Source organism: Delphinus delphis, chromosome 8 (assembly GCF_949987515.2).
Source record: "Delphinus delphis chromosome 8, mDelDel1.2, whole genome shotgun sequence".
Lineage (NCBI taxonomy): Eukaryota > Metazoa > Chordata > Mammalia > Artiodactyla > Delphinidae > Delphinus > Delphinus delphis.
The window spans coordinates 83,911,362-83,933,277 of NC_082690.1; the positions used below are offsets into that span (position 1 = coordinate 83,911,362).

At 35.2% G+C, this 21,916-nt stretch overlaps 2 protein-coding genes across 5 annotated transcripts in view; one reads left to right on the forward strand and one right to left on the reverse strand.

Annotated features, from left to right (window-relative positions):
• DNAJC24 (DnaJ heat shock protein family (Hsp40) member C24) overlaps positions 1-12,250 on the forward strand; it is a 61,395-nt gene extending 49,145 nt beyond the window's left edge. Inside the window, exons 4-5 of one of the 2 annotated variants that reach the window (XM_060018642.1) lie at positions 7,428-7,496; positions 11,136-12,250. In XM_060018642.1, coding sequence (XP_059874625.1) covers positions 7,428-7,496; positions 11,136-11,266 — 200 coding nt within the window. In that variant the 3' untranslated portion in view covers positions 11,267-12,250. Of the gene's footprint in view, positions 1-6,874; positions 6,998-7,427; positions 7,497-11,135 lie in introns of those variants that run through there. The other variant, XM_060018643.1, reaches the window with a different exon arrangement.
• A 145-nt stretch (positions 12,251-12,395) lies between these two features.
• IMMP1L (inner mitochondrial membrane peptidase subunit 1) overlaps positions 12,396-21,916 on the reverse strand; it is a 73,740-nt gene continuing 64,219 nt past the window's right edge. For all 3 annotated transcript variants that reach the window (XM_060018640.1, XM_060018638.1, XM_060018641.1), the window contains exons 6-7: positions 13,437-13,547; positions 12,396-12,560 (exon numbers count right to left, since the gene is read on the reverse strand). In XM_060018640.1, coding sequence (XP_059874623.1) covers positions 12,492-12,560; positions 13,437-13,547 — 180 coding nt within the window. In that variant the 3' untranslated portion in view covers positions 12,396-12,491. The remainder of the gene's footprint in view (positions 12,561-13,436; positions 13,548-21,916) is intronic.

Here is a 21,916-nt window from a genome sequence, read left to right on the forward strand (position 1 = left end):
GATAATATAGATAAAACTTTCTGTGAGGGTCCTCTTGCTTCATCTTCTTTGTCATAAGAAGGTGACTGCTCGCATTATTTGTTACTTTTACTTGAATACAAATAACTGCTTTTGCAATGACAATGTATTTTAAGATCATTTCTCAATGATTTTGAATAAAAATTTGGCTAGTTTCAAATAATGCTATAGGAACCTACGGGCAAGATTATAGTTATAATCCTGTAATACTTGGACATAATTGGAAGTTTTGATTTAATAACAGAGAAGATGTAGGATTTTAGGAAGTTTGTGTCTCCATCTTTAACCTGTTTCCCAATTTCTACTCGGGTACTTGACCTGACTGAAATCAATGGGTTCAAAACCAAGACTGGGTCCACCTTTCTCATTGCTTGTTTTTAACCCTCAGACTTGAAATCTTTCTTTCATATTACACTCTGATTACTTCTGGTTTGCTCAATATATAGCCAATGAGCTAAAAATGAGTGTTGGCATTTCTTCTTCAATGTGTTTTTTTTTTCCCTCTAAGTGATCTTTTTATTCTCACAGCTACCACAATAGACCATACCCAGATTATAACATAGACTCAGGTTACTTCCACAGCTGCTAATTGGCCTTCTCCCATAGTCATTTACATTTTGATTGGTCTAGCTTTCTTTATTCTTACTCTTGTTTAAGAACTTGTATAACTACCCACTCCCTAACACAACATTTACCCATTCACATGGAATTTAAATGCGACAGAAGCTCTTAAGTTTGTCCCTAATTACTTCTTCCAGCCTTATCACCAATCACAAACCTAATGTGAATCTTCTCCCCATTCATTTAGGGGTTCCCAAACACATCTGCTTATACTGTTTGTTGTTACTCAGAATACCCTTGTGTTCTGATTCTTCACAGCTTATTCTTTGTTCAAGTTCCAACTCTGGTCCTCCTAGCTCCACCCCCCACAAAAGAAAGCCTCCCCTGACTTTCTAATCTACTGTCATTACGTCTAACCTCTGAATTTAATCCATAAATTATTTTGATTTTTTTTCCCCATCTTTCAGTTCTGTTTGATACTTTGGAAGGACTAAATAATAATATGGACTATGGCTTTGATAATAATAGATCAATTTTAATGGGACTGACAATAGTAAAGTACATCAAACTTCTTAACCCTGTTACAAATCCAGACAAGGTGAAAGTTGCTGCCGTCCTACACTGTGGTACTCGAGGCTCCCCCCACTCCCCACCCCCCAACCATGCAATAATTGAGTCATTTTCCTGTGGTCTGTTATAGACAGGTCAACACAAACATTATGAGTTAATAACAACAGTTAAAATAGCTGTCATTTGTTGAGCACTAGAACTATGGCAATTGTCTTTTAATCACTGTTTAACAACCTTGTAAGGAAGATTTTAATATCTGTTTTCCAGAGAAGGAGTCTGAGGCCCAGAGGGTTTAAGTAATTTGACTAAGGGCACATAGCTAGTAATTGATAAGAGGGGAAACTCAAAGCCGTTCTCTGACTCTTAATCACTGTGCTAGGCTGCCAAGTTTTGAATAGGTGTGTACAACCTACTATTTTAGTTCCAGATAGTCAGGAATGAGGCATATTTGAGGGTCAGAGTGAGAGGCCAGGCTTACTTCTGCTACTGTGTTCTGCCTTTCTGCAGTGAAACATGAAATTCAATTTCCGGGTTTCATTTGGTACCTTTCATGAGCACTGGGTTTCTGTTCAGCTTATGAAAGAACCGTAGTTCTTCAAGTCCATAATTAAGCTCCAAGTTTGTAGTTTTTCTGCAGTATGGAAAGCCTTGCAGTTGTGACTCTTTAATTTCATCTGGGAAAGAATTATAGAGCTTTATGATTTAATGAATAGGTTTCAAGCTAAATGTTGCCTGATTCTGAATCTCTTATCAAGGTAGAGACTGTTCTAAGAACAGAGACTATTAAGGACGAGGAACTGATTTCCTTCAAGTTATTTCCTATATGAAAGACTTAATTATGTATACTGAAATGATTTTTAAGAAGGAGGTGATTGTTTAAAATTAAATTACATGGTTTTAAAGCAGCAAGATACTAATTTAGACCTAAAGGAAAATACTGCAATTGCTTTTAACACACATAGATGACTTCTGTAAGTTTGAAATGAATTTTGTTTTAAATGGCATAAAAATAAATACAGTGCACTAACTGCTAAATGAGAGTGTTCTGGGGACTTGATCACTTGAGTAACACACAACATTGCCACTCTTGAATAGTAGGGACAGAGTTGCAGATAGACTAGATCTTTTGGCCAGTAGTGGGTTGAATGAGACTTTTAGATATCCATAAAGAATAAAGTTTAATTCCTCTTCTCGGTAGCTTTTTGTTGCTGTTATTTATTTATTTTTACTTATTTATTTGAATTGTAGCTACAGTTAGAAAAGGTTTCCTGGGATTAGGAAGTGTAATTATATAGGCAGCAAACAAAGAGCTGTTTTAGAAATTTTACTGTCATTAGGAGGAAGTTTTAAAAGGCTGGAATTCCATTGTCTGGTAAGAAGTAAGGAATATTTATTGATTCCCAAATGGAGCTGAAAAAAACCTTTCCTCTTTTAGAAAGTTGTGAATGACCCAGCGAGAGCTCTAGTAAGCTTTACTGAACCAAGCTGCTAATAGTTATTTAATGTTATTCTTCAGTGTGAAAGAATCTCCGTAGATTTTCCTTTTAATCTCTTTGAATTGCAGGCTCATAAACCTCTCTGATGAGTCCTGCCAGTGTTTTCTTAGATCCCACTGTTGAGACAATGGAGCCACAGAATTCTTTCACTTCTTGTTGTCAGACAAATCCAATAGAACACAAGGTCAGAAGGGCCTATACTTCTAAAGGTTGAAAGATTCTTTTTCAAGTAACCACATAAATTATTTGATTTTATCATTATATTGGTTGGGAATCTCTCTTTAACGATGGTGCATTGCTTTCTACATGTAAGTAAATCTGGAAGTTTTTCTTGTCTCCATATTTGCTTAAGCTTGTGAGCACAGTACAGGTTGTGCACAGACCTTAACGTTCCTAGATATCTTAGAAAAAGCTGAACCCATTCACTTCAAAAGAATTAGGAATCATGTAGTGACATTGGACTCAAAATGGAGTTTACCAAATGCCAGGCAGTGCTCTTCTTTCCAAAGGGCAGTTTTTAGGTTTTTTAAAAAATTACTACCATTCTGTAGCTAAGATTCCAGATTTAAATCTTGGATCTGTTTATTTAATTAAATCACTTTCTAAGTCAGTTTCTGTTTTCTCATGATTTTTGGTAGTATCATATTAAGGAGGACTTTAAGATAGGGTTTACATTTTCAGATGCCTATTACACTATTATAATGAGCAAAAATATTTATAATATGTAAAACTCAAAAGAAAACGAACTTATGTCTTTTACAGATGCAGTGCCTGATTAGTAGATAATAATCAAAGCTAATTACAGGGTTCCTGTGCGTTACTTTAAGGGCTAGGGAGGAATTAAGTTTTCTAATTATATCTACAGTGGTGGACAAGCAGAGATCATTGTTTAAAAAGAAAAAAAAGAAACATTGATTAGTTTGAGTTCCTTCCTTGTAATGGTAGTGGGGGGCGGGGAGTTGCTGTTGCCCCATTCGCTGGACACCTGCCTCTCAACAAAAGATGGTGGTCTCCTCCCTGCCCCCCGCCCCCGCGCACTTAGATTCACCTTTTCCTTGTGAGTACCCTCTCCGCTCATCATACAGTTCTCCAGGGATCCAATTTCCCCCTGACTTAATCACCCTCAGCCTTTTGCAGAAGTTGTTAGATTATGGTCCTTTCAAAGGATACACACTTTCTTACGGAGCTCTTTACTTCGTTCCCCTAACTTTTCTTTCCTTATTTCTATTTAAAAATATAGCCATTAGAGTTTCAACACTATACGTAAACCTTTTTATTGAAGTATAGCATACATACAGAGGAATGCACCAATCCTAAGTGTACAGCCTGATGGATTTTCACAGTAAACACACCCATCTAACTAACCAGCACCCCAGCAGGCCCCTGTAACTTTTTCCAGTCACTACTCACTCTCCCACGCCCGACATCACAGGATAGTTTTGCCTGTTACACTTCACATAATGGGGATATCATACAGTATGCAGGTGTCCTCCACTTTTCAAAAATTTGCTTTACTCCACTTCGCTTTCATGAAAGACCTACATTAGTACCTGCTTTCACTTAATGGAAAGAAATCCTAAGTGGATGTTCACCTTTATGAAAAGAGGTGAAAAGTGAAAACAGTGTTCAGCATTTGCTTTGCGGAGAGCCCCAAGCGGCCAGAGCGGCACTGCCAACCTCTCTCCCTGGGAACTACATTCAGCATCAAGCCACCATAGCTTTGAACTGTGTCTGTGAGCATCTGTGCTTTATCTTGAATTATTTTGTGCATCCGTTAGCAAGATATGTCTTGAGGTAATTTCTTCTTTGCTTTACCTATTTTGCCTTACAAAAGGTTTCATAGGAAAGCTCTACTTTCAGATAGCAGGGGAAGCCTGTGTTCACTCTTGTGTCAGATACTGACTTTTTTTTTTTTTCCGATACGCGGCCCTCTCACCACTGTGGCCTCTCCCGTTGCGGAGCACGGGCTCCGGACGCGCAGGCTCAGCGGCCATGGCTTACGGGCCCAGCTGCTCCGCGGCACGTGGGATCCTCCCGGACCGGCACGAACCCGTGTCCCCTGCATCGGCAGGCGGACTCTCAACCACTGCGCCACCAAGGAAGCCCAGATACTGACTTTTAAAACCAGAATCCCCACAAAACTTGGACTGTGTGCATATAGTATTGAGTAATCAGGTCAATATGTAGATGTTTAGATAGGCACAGAACAGGAGAAATTTTAATATACTCCTTTTAACTCTGACCTTGGGTAAAGTACTAACCATTTTTATGTTCTGTTTTCTTTCCCTTTTACCATGAGATATGGTCTAAACTGATCTTTCAGCTAAGAAGTAGTTAGCTAAAATAAAGTTTCTGTACAGAAAGAGGAAAAAAATAATAAAAATGTAAAAGCCACTTTTTGGAGTAGGTGGAATAATAGAAAGTGTTCCACATGAAATAGTAACTAGGGAGAATAACAATAGCTTCCTAGTAGAGAAGCAGAACAATACAAACCTGACTTGCTTGGCAGTTATATTTGCCAGTTATTTCTCATTAATTATTTTAAAATAAACATGGCATAATGGATACTTATGAATGGGTTGTCTTTTTTAACAATTAATGTATTACAGGTGTCCAAGATAGGTTAGATTAAGGTTTATTCATCTTGTCATTACCTCTGCCTTGTCTGATTTGCTCTGATTTCAAAATTACTTAAGATATCTGTAAGATACCCTGGAATGTATTTCCCCTAACCAAGCTCTATTAAGTGCCAATTACCCCCATTCTTCAATTCTAAAACAGTGTTTCATTTCTGCATTCAAGCAGATTATCTTGGTCCTTCTGAGTAAGAAATTGAAACATGTGATAAAAGTCCATGAGACTTTTAGATAGAATTTTTTTTAATTTGGAATACTGAATAACCTATAACCAAGTAAACTTTATATAGAATGTGGAAATTAAATTGTTTTGTTCAGAAACTACCTCTCATACTGATACACTTTGCATAGGCTATTCAGTGGACACACAGAGATGGAAGAACCACCCCTGACCACTTCGCAGAAGTCTTTATCTTTGGGTTTTAGAACAGTTTAATAGACTTAGTACCCAGTAAATATGAAGTGATATAATATTTGACATACCTTAATAGAAAAGCATGGTGAGTTCAAAATATTGTATAATCTTTTCATCTATTTTAAAATTGTGTAACTCACCAATAAATTTTGAACAGGCAGTTATTAAATATAATTAAATCGCAGGCATTCACACAACGGAACAAAGGGAAGCATTCTCAGCAAGTGAACAAGAGACTAGTGAGACAGCTAAAGAAAATTTCATTGGGGTGGGGGGTGGATTTTAGTAGTTTCTTTTAAGCATTGACTTCTAGAAGAACAATACAAGCATACAGGAAGTACAGCATGCCTTTAAAAACAAAGACAAGAGATTCTCATATATAGTTGCTTTCTTTGTCCTACAGTACACTTGCTTTAAGTAAGAGTGCATGCTTATACTACCTAGACCATATTCCTACTAAATTTAGGTGGCATTCCCGGTTTCTTTGGACCTTCCCTCCGTATGGAAAACTTTGGCCCAGGAAACAGCAGTGGAACATCAACACAGAAAGGTTGTGTTGCGTGGCTATTAAAAATATTTTAAAATAATTATTCCTGGGCTTCCCTGGTGGCACAGTGGTTAAGAATCTGCCTGCCAATGCAAGGGACATGGGTTCGAGCCCTGGCCTGGGAAGATCCCACATGCCGCGGAGCAACTAAGCCCGTGCGCTACAACTACTGAGCCTGAGATCTAGAGCCCGCAAGCCACAGCTACTGAGCCCACGTGCCACAACTACTGAAGCCTGCGTGCCTAGAGCCCGTGCTCCACAACAAGAAGCCACGACAATGAGAAGCCCGTGCACCACAACGAAGAGTAGCCCCCACTCACCACAACTAAACAAAGCTTGTACACAGCAACGAAGCCCCAACACAGCCAAAAGTAAATAAATAAATAAATTTATATATTAAAAACTAGTTTAAAAAAAATTATTCCTTTAAGTTACCTATTACTTTGTTGTGAGGAATTAAAAATCAGATGACTAAAAGCCCCCTTAAATTTGGTTAGAGCCTTATTCTTTAAGGCACTTTTAGCCTGATCTCAGTTGATTGGAAGAACACCCTTGTATTAGTTTGCTCCGTCTGCCGTAACAAAATGCCATAGACTGGGTGGTTTAAACAACAGAAATTTATTTCTCACAGTGCTGGAGGCTGAAAAATCCAAGATTGAGGTGCAAGTTGATGAAGATCCTGGTCAGGTCGCTTTCTGGCTTGCAAAGGACCACTTTCTTGCTGTGTCTTCATATGATACTTTCCTCCGTGCGTGTGAGTGGGGAGAGACCTCTCTCTTCGTCCTCTTGTAAGGCCATCAATTCTATCAGATTAGGACCCCACTCTTATGACCTCATTTAACCTTAATTACCTTCTAAAAGGCTTATTTCCAAATACAGTATGTTGGGAGTTAGGGCTTCAACATAAGAATTTTGGAGGTGGGACATAATTCAGTCCAGAGTGACCCTTCTAAAGTAGATAATTTGATATACATAAGGTTAAAAAGCTAGTAAAATATTATAACTGAGGTTCAAATATAGTTATTTTTTACCTGACTCCACACTGTCTTTCTTAGTCACAAATATAGTAAGCTAAGTTTTTATATAATTAGAATTGTAGTGACCAGGCTGGACTTGCCTTCTTAGCATTCTTCATGGTTATGATTTAAGTATCAAAATTAAGTGTCTCATTCTGTATTTTACAGAAGATGATCTAAGAAATATGGGACCAGTAGATGCTCGAGTATATCTTGAAGAAATGTCTTGGAATGAAGGTTGGAATTATTTTTTTCTCTTGATTACAATCAGGAAAAATATTAGGGACCTCCTATAAGAAAAAAACCATAGGATGTTCGGAAATAACAGCTTGGCTTTCTATATATATGTGGGTGTTTTTGTTTGGAATCTTTTTGTTTCATTCTAAACTTCAGTTATTGATGTCCACTTATGTGACTCATTTCCAGTTATTTTCCTATCCTAATTAGATGTTAGGTACTTAAGATTTCATATGGTTTTCTTTTTTAAACTACTTTGATTTTTTGTTTACTCTCCATCTGTATAACAGGGAATATAGTCAAAGGAGATAATTTTTTCCATCCTATGTTGACACTTAAGATGAATTCCTATTAGAATATATGTTTATTTTTGTTTCTTTATATGGAATGATAAATTGTCAGAGCAAGGATTTTAATGTTATACATGTTATACTCTTCTATTTGGAGCTTGATGTTTAACCTCCTTTTTTGATTATGTCTTAAGTGGAAAAGAAAAATCTGTCACTCCCTTTTACCTACCATGAAGTCGTATCTTTTTCCCCTTTCCTATTAATAGAATTTAAAAACTTAAATCTAACTTAATTTTCCATTCTTCAGATTAGTTCTGTGAATTGCTCTGGTTAGGTTTTATTAAGTTCCTTTTTTTAAAAATGGAAGCCATGAATACCACAATTCCATGTTTCTCTGGGCAAATGAAGAAGTCTTACTGTTTTCTAGAATTTTATATACTCTTAGTCCTATAACTGTATTATTCAGCCTGGGTGTTTATAAAAATTTATTAGTAAGTGTGGATAAGTAGAAGATAAACAGCCTGTCCTTTCCGAAACCAAGTTTACTGGAATATTTTTTAATGGCAAATTCTTAGCTTAGTGCTCTTAGGAAGTTGGGTAACAAAGCTATATTGACTTAGAAGGGGAATCATGTTTTTGCCTATGAGCCACTCTGCTCCTAAACTGCCAAATGAAATCCTGGAGTAGAAATTCTTATTTGCAGTGAATGATTGGAAAACTGAGATTTTGTGTAACTGGGGCTCCCGGGGTTCATGATAGTTTCATCAGAGTAAACAGGAAGAGCTACTGCTGTGAAAATAGAATACACTAGTGACACTGATTTCACTGCTACTTTGTGAAGGGGATAGATTAGAACATGTTTATCAGGGGGACTTGCCCAGCTAAATAATATTTTTTGAAAATACAGTATTGCCAGCTTATCAACCAGTATATGTGTGTGTGTGTCCATCTCTTATTGGACAAATTAGTTCCTCTTGTTGTAGTTGATATGACTAATATGTTTTGTTACTAATGATTCCTGATAATATTAAAACAGTGAAAACTGGTTTTTGTAATTTTTACTTCTTTAGTAAAATTTTAAAAATATAATCAATTTAAGATTTTATTTTAAATTAAGACTGTGGATTAGTGTGGTTCAAGAATCTGTTCAGTCAGCAAATATATGGGCTTTTTGATAACAAGTGAAAATGCCAAGACATTGAAAGGCATATACAACATGAAATCAAGAATTATCATAAATGTTATTGTCCTTGGTACTCCCTAAAGTAAACTTGACAGTGAAGACGATAAAGAAGCATCCCAGCTACAGCCAATGAATCAGTTATAAGCAGCTACAGTTCATCTTAAAAGTATAGGATGTTCTTAGATACTTATTTAAATTAAGGGTTTTTTATCACTGTAAAGATAGAAATAGTCCTTATCCTTATGAGAGAAAATAGTAACAGCTACATGAAGCTATTATTTTTGCAGGAATGTTTAAAAACTGGTCATGTGAGTTTTGCAGTTGAATTTGCAATTTGGAATTGTTCTGTGCGATTGCAAAGAGCAGCCTTGGCAGATGAAAGTACATAAAAAGTGTGATCAACTGGACTAGCAAAAGCATTTGATGATTCCTTCATGGGCGCTTTCAGAATAACCTTGGAAGGTGAAGATCCAGAATAGGGGAAAAGAGGATGAAATCCTACATGATAAACATAGCCAAATTATCAGCTTCTGGGTCCAGGAACAGTAGGAAATGATGCATTTTACTATGCTTAAAAGGCATACCTGAAGAACTATTGAGAGACTGAAGTTAGCCATTCCCCTTACAGTTAGTCTCATACAGCTTGGTTGTTTTGCCTTCATTCAGTGTATTTAAAATTATGATTTCTGTGAAGGTATCACTTTAAGTGATAGTAGAATAATTTAAGAAGAAATTTAAAAATATGTGAGTTTTAGTGAGCATTCACATTTGGAATCATCTATGACAAAACTCCACAGTAGCCCATGGTGGCCTCTGCATCATTTACCAAGCACATGTCACCTCAGATTGTTTCTCAGTGTTCACTGAGGTGGTGAAAAAACAAGAGGGAGATTTAGCTCCAGAAAACCAATGGTTAGAATATGTATTTTTAGGCAATTTAATAATAAAATAGTTCACTTTGAAAGCATGCTCTATTACACATATATGTTGGCTCAGATAGGGAAGATGTGTTTTAAAATTCAAGATTAAGTTATTTTTCTTTATAGAGAAAAAAGACATTGTGGTGAGAAATGAAAAGCAGGATTGTGAATTAATGTTTTCCTTACTGATAAAATAAACATGTAAAGCTGGCTTATTTAATTGCTTGTTTTTCCAAGACCAAAGTTGATTAGAGAACAAATCCAAGGCAGTTGAATATTTTTTCTTTTTCTTTTCTTTTTCTTCTTTTCATGGCATATGATGAGATCTAAGTGTTAAAAAATGAAGTTTGAGAATTGAATGAAGATATTTGATAGTAAGAAATTATATCTTTGGAGATTTAGTTCATTTATCTCTAATTTTTTTTATGACAGTAGTAAAATAATGAGATCAGTAATTACTTTTCTTTGACAGTCACTCCTCAGTGACAGTAAAATGGAATAACCAGTGGATCAGAGATTCTTTCAGCTAAAAGACAAAGTATTTCAACTTCCTAGGAAGATGAAACTTATAAAATTTCCCCCATTCGTAGGCAGAACGTTGCACCATATTGCCTCCTTTGGGCATCTTTCAGTGATTGTCCTTTTGGTTCCTAAATCATTTGTAAACACCAAACAAACAGGTACACACACATAGCCCCCACAGAAAGGACACCACAGTATATGTCTATACATTTAAGTCAGGATTCTTGAAATAGTGTGATACCCGAACAGACAGGATTCAAATGCTGAACCTGATAAACAGTCAAGTCAGCGGTTTTCTCTGAAAGGATATACTACTGGCAAAGGCATGCTCCTTAACAATAAGACAGCTAGGGCTGTTTCTCTTCTTCCTTCACAGTAATATTTTGACAACCGCATTGTTCAGAAGAATGTAAAATTTACATGAATCTTAAGAAAACAGAAGACTTCAAATAAATTTCATTGGTCACTTCTGAGCATCTGCTCTCCCCTCAGGATCTTTGGTCTATTGTTTCATACCCTCAATACATTTCCTCCACAGATAAAGATTTTTTAGTAGATAATTTTTAGAAACACTGCCCCTATATGAGAAATTTTTTCAAGTTCTCATTTAAATATATTTTATATTGACTGATCTTTTTTCTTTTGCAGTTTCTGTGGAATAGCTGCATTTTTTAAAAAGGTATTAACAAAGTAGTTACATGTAAGCATTTTGTTTTCTTTGCAGATGATCATTCTTTTTCTCTGAGTTGTCGATGTGGTGGAAAATACAGTGTTTCCAAGGATGAAGCAGAAGAAGTGACGCTGATTTCTTGTGATATGTGTTCACTAGTTATAGAACTCCTTCATTATCGCTGAGATTGTTCACTAAGTGGAATTCTTTAGTGTATTCAGACACATGGAGGAAAATCTACTCCACCTTTGTCCATTCAGGCAAATGTATAAAGCTGATTAAAAAAAAAAAGGATTCTTTTTTGTCAGCTCTATTATTTGCAGAAAAAAATATAAGACTGTCGAAGTCCACCTAGATTAATAGAAAATTAATTTCATTATTCATATGTATTTACATTTTATATTTACAGATCGCTAAGAAAGGGGGCTTGAATTGAAAATTATATTTAGTGAATTCCCATCTGAGAAGTTTATTATTGGTGCATTTTCTCCTTGGTACAAAATATAAGAATTTTCCTTTCTTCATATAAGTGTGTCTCATCTTTTAATGGGTCACAGTATCGTCATAATCCTTTATAGTTGCTAAGTTTTTGAAGTAACATATTTCTAGCTGCTAAAGTTATAGGCCTTTTGTACAACTATTTCAAATCTCAGGTCATTAGAATTAAGTTAGAATCTTCGTGAATAACATGTGAGCCTAGCTCTCCCATGATGAAGGCTATGGATATTCATGAGTTATTTCAAAGTTAGTAAAGTGAAATGGCAACCGGAGAAAGGAGGAGAGCCTTGGAGTCAGAAAACCGTGGCCACTGCGTTGCTGGTATGATGAAGTGGACTTTTTTAATGTGTTATTATTGATTATAGTAAAGCTTTTATTTTTCTATATATTTAATATTCTATGGACCGTATGAGTCAGAACTCATTTAAAAAATTTTAAGGAATCCTTTATGGGATCACTGAAACATTCTTCCTTAATTTCAAACGAGTAAGCCAAGCATGTGACTTAGCAGCTTTTCATTAGGTCAGACGCTTGGTTTATTGTTGGTGTGGACTTATAAGACTAGTTAGTACTCTGCCTTGTAAATGTAGCTAAAGTATGAGGCATATTCAAGAGGAGTAAATTACCTTCCTTATACCTGTACAACCAAAAATTTGAAAGTGAGGTTGTTCCAGGTTTTCCCTAAAAATATTTTCGTATCAGAATTTAGATGACTTATTTTGGATTACACTTTTATCCATATATTTTGAACAAATATAGCTTGCAAGAGTGTGTGTTGCTTATTCTTTACATTTAACAATTAAAAATAACTCAAACTGAATAGCAAATAGTTTATTAGTAAGTACATGGTTTCAGTGACAATAAATTCACTTTAGCAGAAGACAATAATCAAATCAAAAGAATAAATGCTTGCTAATCATCAGAGAATCTGTGGCCATTAGGACTGTCACGTAGAAATCCAAAATCACTCAGAGGCCAAATCTGTAAAATCAAAATGTGATTGAAGACAATTAGTAAAGTGATATTATAGCATCATCACATTCCCTTCTTTTTTTCATTCATCCTTTTCTCTATGCCGTATAATTAAATGCTTTCTCCTTATTCTTCAATCAAGAACAGATTTTCTACTTCAAAATAAGACTGTAGAAAGTAAACCTGTATGTGTATGTATTTAACCTCTAAAGTTTGGAACATTCAAACATTATACTAGAAAATAATACGTGTGTAGCGTGTATATGTTTGTTTTTTCTTTCACTATCGTCAGAGTTAACTGTAAACCTACGTACTTGAATATAACACTGCTTAAGTGTAAAAAATCCTGTAAATTATCCAACAGCCCCAAACACTCATGTCTGTTTTTCTCCTGACTGCTTGTGGCAAAAAGGAAAAGCCAGTGAAAACAATAATCTTTACTATTACATTTACTACAACCATGATAAGTGCATTACTCACTATACTTAACTGGGATATCCCTGCATTCCAGCTAGTTGCTAGATTGCTCTTCTGCAAATGCATATTAATATACGCCCTGGGTATGAATATGGTTGGAAAAGTTGTATGAGAGAAAAGTAAATTTTTGGAGAGTCAAATTAAAAGCTTCTTATGCTACAACTAATCTGAACTTTATTTTTCAAACAAAAATTATTCTCAATTACCTGTCATAATGGGGGAGTGGTAATGTTTATAGCTATGAAGGCCAACATGTTCATAAAGTGTAGTAGTCATTGCAACAGTTTTATATCCACTGACAGCCTAAAGATTTCAGTTCTTCTGAAAGGAACTTTTTTTTTTTTTGGTTTGGTTTTTTTTCCCAGCTCAGAGAAGAAAGCCTGCATTTTAAGCAGAAAACAGTAGTACCTTAAAGAAGATACGTCCTCTTATTAGTCCATATGGAACAGGTCCATAGTACCTGGAATCTGTAGAATTCTGTAGATTATCACCTTCTAACCACACATGACCTGTTGGCACCTAGAATTATAGAAGAAAGCAGCCCCTTTAAAAAAGAAAAACAAATCTGGGTACTATAAATAAAAAATCATGTCTTTTGGAGGTAGGGAGAAATGTCCTAAAGTTCTCTTTTATAAAATACATTCAAACCCTATAATTTGCATTTTTGCTGTTATTTCTTGCATAATAAAATAACTTTTACTAAATATTAATAAGTAGTATTAATATTTCAACTTTTAAAAAGACCTATCTTTTTTGCCATATGGTTCCCAAACATTAATTTGTTATGCAAACCCCAAACTGAGGTTATAAGAGATCAAAACAGTGTGACAGGGTCATTAATTTAATAGACTTCAAAAGAGGTCATTAGGATGCTGACTGAAAATGTGCCCTCCTGTCTCAATAACAGCATAAGCAGGGCAGCCACTCACTCAGCAACATCCTGGGGCCAATAGCAAGGCCAGACCTATTAGAATGCTCATGATGAACTAAATGGTAATTGATTGTGACATCAATTACAAATAATCTCATCATTTTATTGGAGTGGGCTTGTCAGAATTCTAATTAAGATCCTTGTTCTGCCTTTGTACAGGCCATATCTTCAATGCATTATACTTCAATAATGACCATCAAGAACTAGAAGGACCTATTATAAAATCATCAGTTGTAAAATTAATGATGGTGACCTTCTACTAAATGAAAAGATCCCATCTTCTATATGTCTTGTTATTAACTGGGATATAACATAAATTTAAATTTTTACTCAGTGACAATCCTAAGTATATTTAGGACAGAACACATTACTTACAAAAATGCCCACTGTGATATGAGATATTTGCCCGTTAATGTCTGTTCAATATAAACTTTAAAAATTACTCTTCAGTAACAATCTTCAAAATTGCATTTTAAAGTTTCTTTTTTATAGGTTTTGTTACCCAAGAAAGTTGAATTATTGACCAGACCAAAATGATCTATGGAAAGGAATTAATTTTCACTATTCTTTTGACTGATTATTACTTGGGAACCTTATGTGAAGAAAAATATTCATCTTAGGTTTAATAAGAAATGACCAGTTTTTTAAAATGTCACAAAATTTTTAAAAACGACTTTTAGAGCAGTTTTAGGTTCACAGCACAGCTGAGAGGAAGGTACAGAGATCTCCCATATACCTCCTGCCCCCACTCATGCACGGCCTCCCCAGTACATCCCCACTAGAGTGACATGTCTGTTACACTGACATCATCATCACCCGACGTCTCATGGTTTACCTTAGGGTTCACTCTTGGTGTTGTACATTCTATGAATTTGGACAAATGTATGACGTGTATCCACATCACAGTACCATACACAGTATTTTCACTGCCCCCCAAATCCTCTGTGATCTGCCTATTCATTCTCCCCCCCATCACCCCTGAATTACCTTTTGGAAAAATAAATTTATACAAGCACGTAAAATTTGAATTACACTTTATTTAGAGATTATATAATTTTGAAATATATAATTTTGGAATGTCTTACATCATGTAGAAATATTAGCCAAAAATGAATCAAGTTACTTATTTTCATTTAGATACACTTAAATGTTAAATCTATTTGTAGAGTAAGGATAAAGTTTTTTGAAAGAATATCAGATATTGTAAGATCATTAACTTCTACTAGTGGAACTAGTTGTAGGTTCTAGGGCTAATAGCAAGGTTCATCCCTACCTATATAATAAGTAGATTTATATGTAGTGAAGCATAAGGCTGCTCAAATAGAAAAATGAGTACATCTCAGGTTACAGATGAAAAGAACAAAATAGTGTATTTGGAAAAGGTAAAATAAGTCATTAAATATATTCTGAAGTACTGCCTTGGGAGAAACTACAATGTGAACATCTTGGGTGTCTAAATTTCCATAGTTTTTCATTAATATGTGTTTGTTCCTGAGTTCTAAAAATAGGTAACATATACGAATCGTTAAATACAATTATAAAGTTAGGGACACCAATAAAAGCAAAGGAGAACAAAAATCAAAAAACGAATAAAGATACTAACGATCCACCAAGATCTTTTTTTGCCTGTCCGATTGATCCAATATACATTTCCTTTCTCCATGAAGCTTTTCCCTATGTTGCCTGCACATACCAAATACTCTAGATTGTTTAAAACACTTAAAGTCTGCCCTACATGGGGCTCTGGAACATAACATCCTCTTACATGCTTGGCTTTTGTGTATGTCTACTATTTTATGACTGAAAAAGCCAACAGACAATAATCATGTCATGATCTTAAATCTTTACAACACCTAAACCAATATTGGAACTCAAATATTTGTTGGTGATTAGTATTAGTTAAGTAGAAATTCTTGTAAAGCACACTTTTGTGGCAGTTATGACCTAAGTTTCTTCCAAGTTTAGATAAATACAGTGATGAAGTATTATCTCTGGTATAGTAAAGTTAACAAGAACAGAAAGGAATCTGCTAAGAGAGACCCAGAACATACCACCAGAAACCTTTGGAGGAGTGTGACCCAGGCTGTTCACACCTAGTCCTTGACTACAAGGGGTGGAACAAAAGGGAGGAATAGTAACACAAACTAGTGTTTATACATACTTTTCTGGTCATTTTAATTTAAACACACACACACATTTGATCCTTAAAACAATCTGTGAAGTACAGTTACTGACATTTAACAGAAGTAGGTTCAAATATGGAACATGCTACCTCTTACTTACCTGAAGCCCATATATGCTAATACCCATGCATCCATTCATAGCAAAGGAATAACCTTTACATCTTAAGACTTCAATGTTTGATATAAAGTACAGACACAAGGAAACAACCTCATCACTGATGGTACCTTTAATAAGAGCTTCTCTATAAATGGGAAAACCTCTGAGTGTGAGTCTTAAAATCAAAGCAGTCACCTTTGCTGATCTACCTCTCTGTCACTTATTTTCCTAGTAAAAAATTCATTATGTTTGCAGTTACTCCACTTTTGAAACACATACTTATTTTTGATATGGGGTAAGGGTGTACACTTTAAAATCAATTTTAGAGGTATACTTTACAGTAAAATGTGCTCATTTTGTTTCGACACTAGTTTTGAAAAATGTGCATTCCTGTGTAACCGCCAACCACAATCAAGATGTAGAACATTACTACTATGCCCAAAAGTTCCCTCCTTTTCCAGTCCACCTCCCATCCCTACACCTCGTCCCAGGCAACTAGTGATGTTTCCTGTTTACTAGAGACTAGTTTTACTAAAGTTCATATAAGTGAGATTGCACAGTACATAGTATTTTGTGTCAGGCTTTTGTTCAGCAGTTTTTAAACGATTAATACATGTTGTATGTATCAGTCATTCATTGCTTTTTACTGCTGAGTATATCCCATTGTAAATCACAATTTCTTTCCATGAACCTGTTGATGGATGTTTGTGTTGTCTGCAATTTTGGGCTGTTACAAATAAAGCACTATGAACGTTCATGTATAAGTCTGTTTCTTTTCAGTAAATATGTAGGGGTAGAATTTCTGGGTCATAAGTGTACGCTTAATCTTAAACTTTTCCAAAGTAATTATACCATTTTACACTCCCAACAGCAATGTATGAGTGTTTCTGTTGCTTCACAACCTTGGTATTTTCAATTAAAAAAATTTTTGCCATTCTAGTAGGCTATTGGTGTCACATTGTGGTTTTCATTTGCATTTCTCTGATAAGTATTTTTTCTTGTACCTATTAGTGTATCTTTTGTGAAATGTCTATTTAAATATTTGCCCATTTTTAAAATGGATTATTCTTATTCATTTTAAGAGCCCTTTATGTATCTTGAGTACAGGTCCTTTGACAGGTATTGCAAATACTTCTTCCCAGTCTGGGATCTTTTCTTTTGCAATTTTTAATCTGCTGTAAAGACGATACATTTTTAGGCTCTAGAAATTTCACTTGGTTCTTTTTTATATTTACCATTTCTCCCTCATTATGTTCATCCTCTAGATCCCTGAAAATATTTATAATTGGTGTTTTAGAGCACATGACTGTTAATTCCATTATGTCTCATTTCTGGATCTGTTTTTCTTCTAGTTGTGGGTTACATTTTCCTACTTCTTCACATATCTAATAATTTGTTATTGAGCTGAACATTCATTTGTTGAGTGGATTTTGTTCTCTTTTTAGAGAGCACTGAATGTTGAAGAGGTCTGTTTGGTTTTTGGAAGGTGGTTAAGTTAGCTGTGGAACAGCTTATTCCTGTCAAGCCTTGTTTTTAAGCGTTGGGTCTCTCTCACACTGTAAGGGCTAGTCTAGCTCACTCCTAAGGCATGATATTCCAGGGTCTCTATGGAATGCTCTAGATATTTAATGAGATCTGTCCACTGTGGCTGGTCAGAACTCAAATGACAGCCCTGTGTGAGCTCTGGGAATTGCTTGGCTGCTGCCAATAGCTGTTTGGTGCTCAGTCTCTAACTTTCACCATAAGCAGGCACAGTTTAGTGTTCAGCCCCAAAACCAAAAGAATACTCTACATAGATTGCTGGAGATCATTCTGTAGCTCTTTTCTCCCCGGTGGTTTGATGCATAAATTCCAACCACTTAAACTTCCCTATACCCTAATCTCTGTCTCTTCAACTCAGCAAGACCACTGTCCTTTGTTTGAATTTTCCTCCTCGCACCTTCTGAAAACTGCTTTAAGGCAGAAGTTAGGGAAAGTATAAGGCTTGCCTTGTTTGTTTCCCTGCTCTCAGGAATCCGTCTTGTACTGCCTGCTGCACATTGTCTGAAAACTGTTTTACATAGTTTGTCCAGTTTTCTAGTTCTTTATGGCAGGAGGGCAAGTTCAGCCGCAGTTACTCCATAATTGCCAGATGTTCAAAGTATCTAATATTTAAAGTCTTATTTTTTAGCATACCTCATAACAGTATGAAGAAAATCCTTTTGGTGAGAACTAAAGTTCTTGATGTAATTAAAGTGTGCCTTTGGCATCTCTGCCTTGCATCCCCTTCAGTGGCATGCCCTGTGTGTCCTCATTTTACCCTTTCCCTATCAAAATCTCTAGAAAAGATTCGCCAAACTCAGCATGCAATTATGTATAAACAGATAAGTTCAGTATGGTATTGCTTGTATCTCAAAATTGGCGACAGTATAAATATTTGTCAGTAGGCAGATGTTAAACAGTTTATTTACAGAATAGTAGACAGCTAATAGACTGACATGAATACAGTCAGTGAAAAAAATAAGTTACAGGGCTTACTTAGGTATAATTACTTTTTTAAAAAAACACAAAATTTTGTTTTATGTATTTCAAAATTTACATTTTTGTGACCAGTATGTATTAAATAATTTTAAAATATATATATGCACATACACATACATGTGTGTCTTAATATGACTAGCCCTTTCAGTAATACTTGTACTTTTTAAAAATGGAACATTGTCCATCACAATGCAGGTTAGGAAGAGCTTTATTGAAGTAAAAAAAAATTTTTTTTTTTTATCTGTGGTAATGTGGTAAGAGAGTGACCTAACTTCCAATCCGTATAGCAGGCTCTGCTTCTTTATACAGTACAAGTAAATGACTGCAATTACAGCACTGTCACCAGACCTCGGGATAACTAAAATATTAGTCTAGCTAAGAACTCATTTATTTAAATAAATATAAAGTACAACACATTTTTGGTATGGGTCCAAAACTTAAAACCTGACCTTTCTGGTCAGGTGAGTGGAGTGGAGTAAAGCAAGGAACAAAACAAAAATTTCCTTTCTAACTCAAAACACAGTTATTGTCTGTTGGATTAACCTACTGGTTATCACTAAATTCAAAATTCAAACCAGATAAAACAATTCTATAGCAATATTATAATAAAATAGATTAAAATATATTTTTAAAATGTATTTTTAAAAAGCTGTTATAACTTTCCAATTAAAGTAGAAAAGAACTCAAATAAACACTTAAAAAAATTATAATAAATGCTTTACAAATGCCCCAAAATGGAAGTCCTAATTCCATGTCTTTGTTCATTCTCATAACCAAAACTTTTAAAAAGTTAATTACTTTTCATCTCTGTATTTTTGGAAATATGCCATGCCAACTTGAATGAATGCATGAGACTGAATGAGAATGTATGAATATATGTTTACAATGAATGCCACCTAGAAATGTTTTCTTTTGCTCAAATCTGAATTTTCCCAGGGTCTCAGATATAACTAGCTTTAGGAATAACTTTTAAAGCAGTAAAAGAACGCTTAAATCATTCTTGGTTTTTCCTTTCTACGTCAGAGGTTTACTTCCTGAGCTATGATAAAACCTAATCTCAGGGCAGGACAAAAGAATCAAGCCTCTAGTTCTCAGCCATACTTGCTGAAGCCTAGTTAAGTGCCTCCTTTATAGTACAAGCAACAAACGTAATTGCCTCATGGCCTGCGGGTGTCCATTTAACAAAAGCAGCTTTTGGGAACCAACCCACAGGTGTTACCTTTCTTGATTCAAGTGAAATCTGATGAAAGAGTCCACAATAACACATTTACTAAACTAATCAAACTCACTTATTATTTGATTAAGCAAAGATTATCTAATTAAGAAAAAGTTCTGACTGAAGAGTAAGATATTTGTACGTTTGACCTTTCAAAAGTTTCAAAAAACAGAAAATCCTAATAACAGACTGATTTTTAACTATTTGTTTGCCAGATATTTTAAAATGTATAATCAGCAAAGGCAGGGTATGCACTGGCCCTATTATTGCTCATGCCTCCTTAATGGTTCTTCTAAAATGATTGAATGTAAAGGAAATAATAATTATTAAAGAAACAAAAATCATAAAGGTAATCGGAGAGGGCAAAGTTTTTGGAATCCTTTTCTGACATGATTATTTTTTCCTTTTCCTGAAATATATAGGAAAAGGAGAGGCATACACACCTTAGGAAAGCAATCAGATAAAGACTTCGGCTTTTTTGTTTTGTTTTTTGTGGGTTTTTTTTTTTTTGGCAAAAGCAAATGGAAGTGGTATATCAACAACACTGTAAAGTATTTCATTTTCCACATGTATTTTAAAGATTTTGTCTTGTGTCTCACAGAATGATGAATGTAAAATATAAAATGCATAATTTCCCTGCCCAGGAAAAAAGTCCATATGATGAATGTACATTCATGACATGTCATTTTAGTTTAACAATACCCAAATAATTGTTATTTATGTTACTATCTTTCAGGTAAGCAGAATCGAGTCAAATTAGTATACCATTATATGGTTAATGCATATTCTGCTTAATCATGGCTTATATAACCAAAACATAGTCATGGTAAGATGCTATGCACACAAACTACTGGAGAGAATACTTGCAAAATGAGATCATTTATTAATTATATAGTCCTAAAAGAACTTCATAATGCCCAGTATTTGTATGACTCCTGCAATGGCAGTAAATAATTGTTGGAGTTTATCTTCCTATATACACCAACAAAACTATAGATAAAGATGTATATGTCAAAAAGTGAAGCATTAAATCCCCTGAGAGAAAATCATGTAGAAAGGTTTTTAAGAACACAAAGCTGAGAAAACATTATTAATCTTTAATTTTGTAAAATGGGGCTGTCTCAAGTGTCAGTTATGGGTAACTTTGAAAGCAAAACTCAAGCAACAGTCTCACTAATACTCTATTTTTACTGACATTCTTCTGCCGAACTTTTTGCCTCCATTTGTCTCCCTGAGTAGAATATCTGGAGTCATAAGGGAGGTGCTCCCAAAGGCTAGATGCATGACAAAGGGATTCACATTTACAAGGACCAGGCAAGGAACAGTTAACACACTTATTATTTCAGTAGATACTATCTCTATGCAGTCCTGCTTCTTTTTCTTCCCATTTAAATTCTGACTTATTACTAACCTATCCCACATCATTCCCGGGGACTGTTATTGCCTTTCCCTACTTAAAAATGGTGCCACTTTAGGTTCATAGCCAATTATCATTAAAGAGGAATTTACACCAGAGTTCTAGTAAGCTACACCTACAGCGTTGTGGTGAGGGTGTGTGTGATGAGGGATGCTTTTAACTAAAGGTTCTCTTTTATTACTGAGCATCTCCCTGCTGCGTGGGTTTAGAGCTTAGGCTAAGACTTGACTTGCTCATTCTCATAGCTATTGCAAGCAAGCTAAGCTCCTTCATCTTCTCCTTAAGAACTCAATACCTCCATCCAGCCTGAACAGGAATTTCTGATGGGTTGTTAGTATGGTGGTTAAAGTTACAGTCCACAGAGTCATAGTTCTGAGTTCAAATTGTAGCTCTGTCACTTACTAGTTAAACACCTTGGAGAGGTTATTTAAACCTCATCTAAAAAACTGGGACTAATGAATGCCTTACAGAAACATTCTGAAAACCAAATAACACATAAGGCTCCTGGCACCCAGTAAGCACTC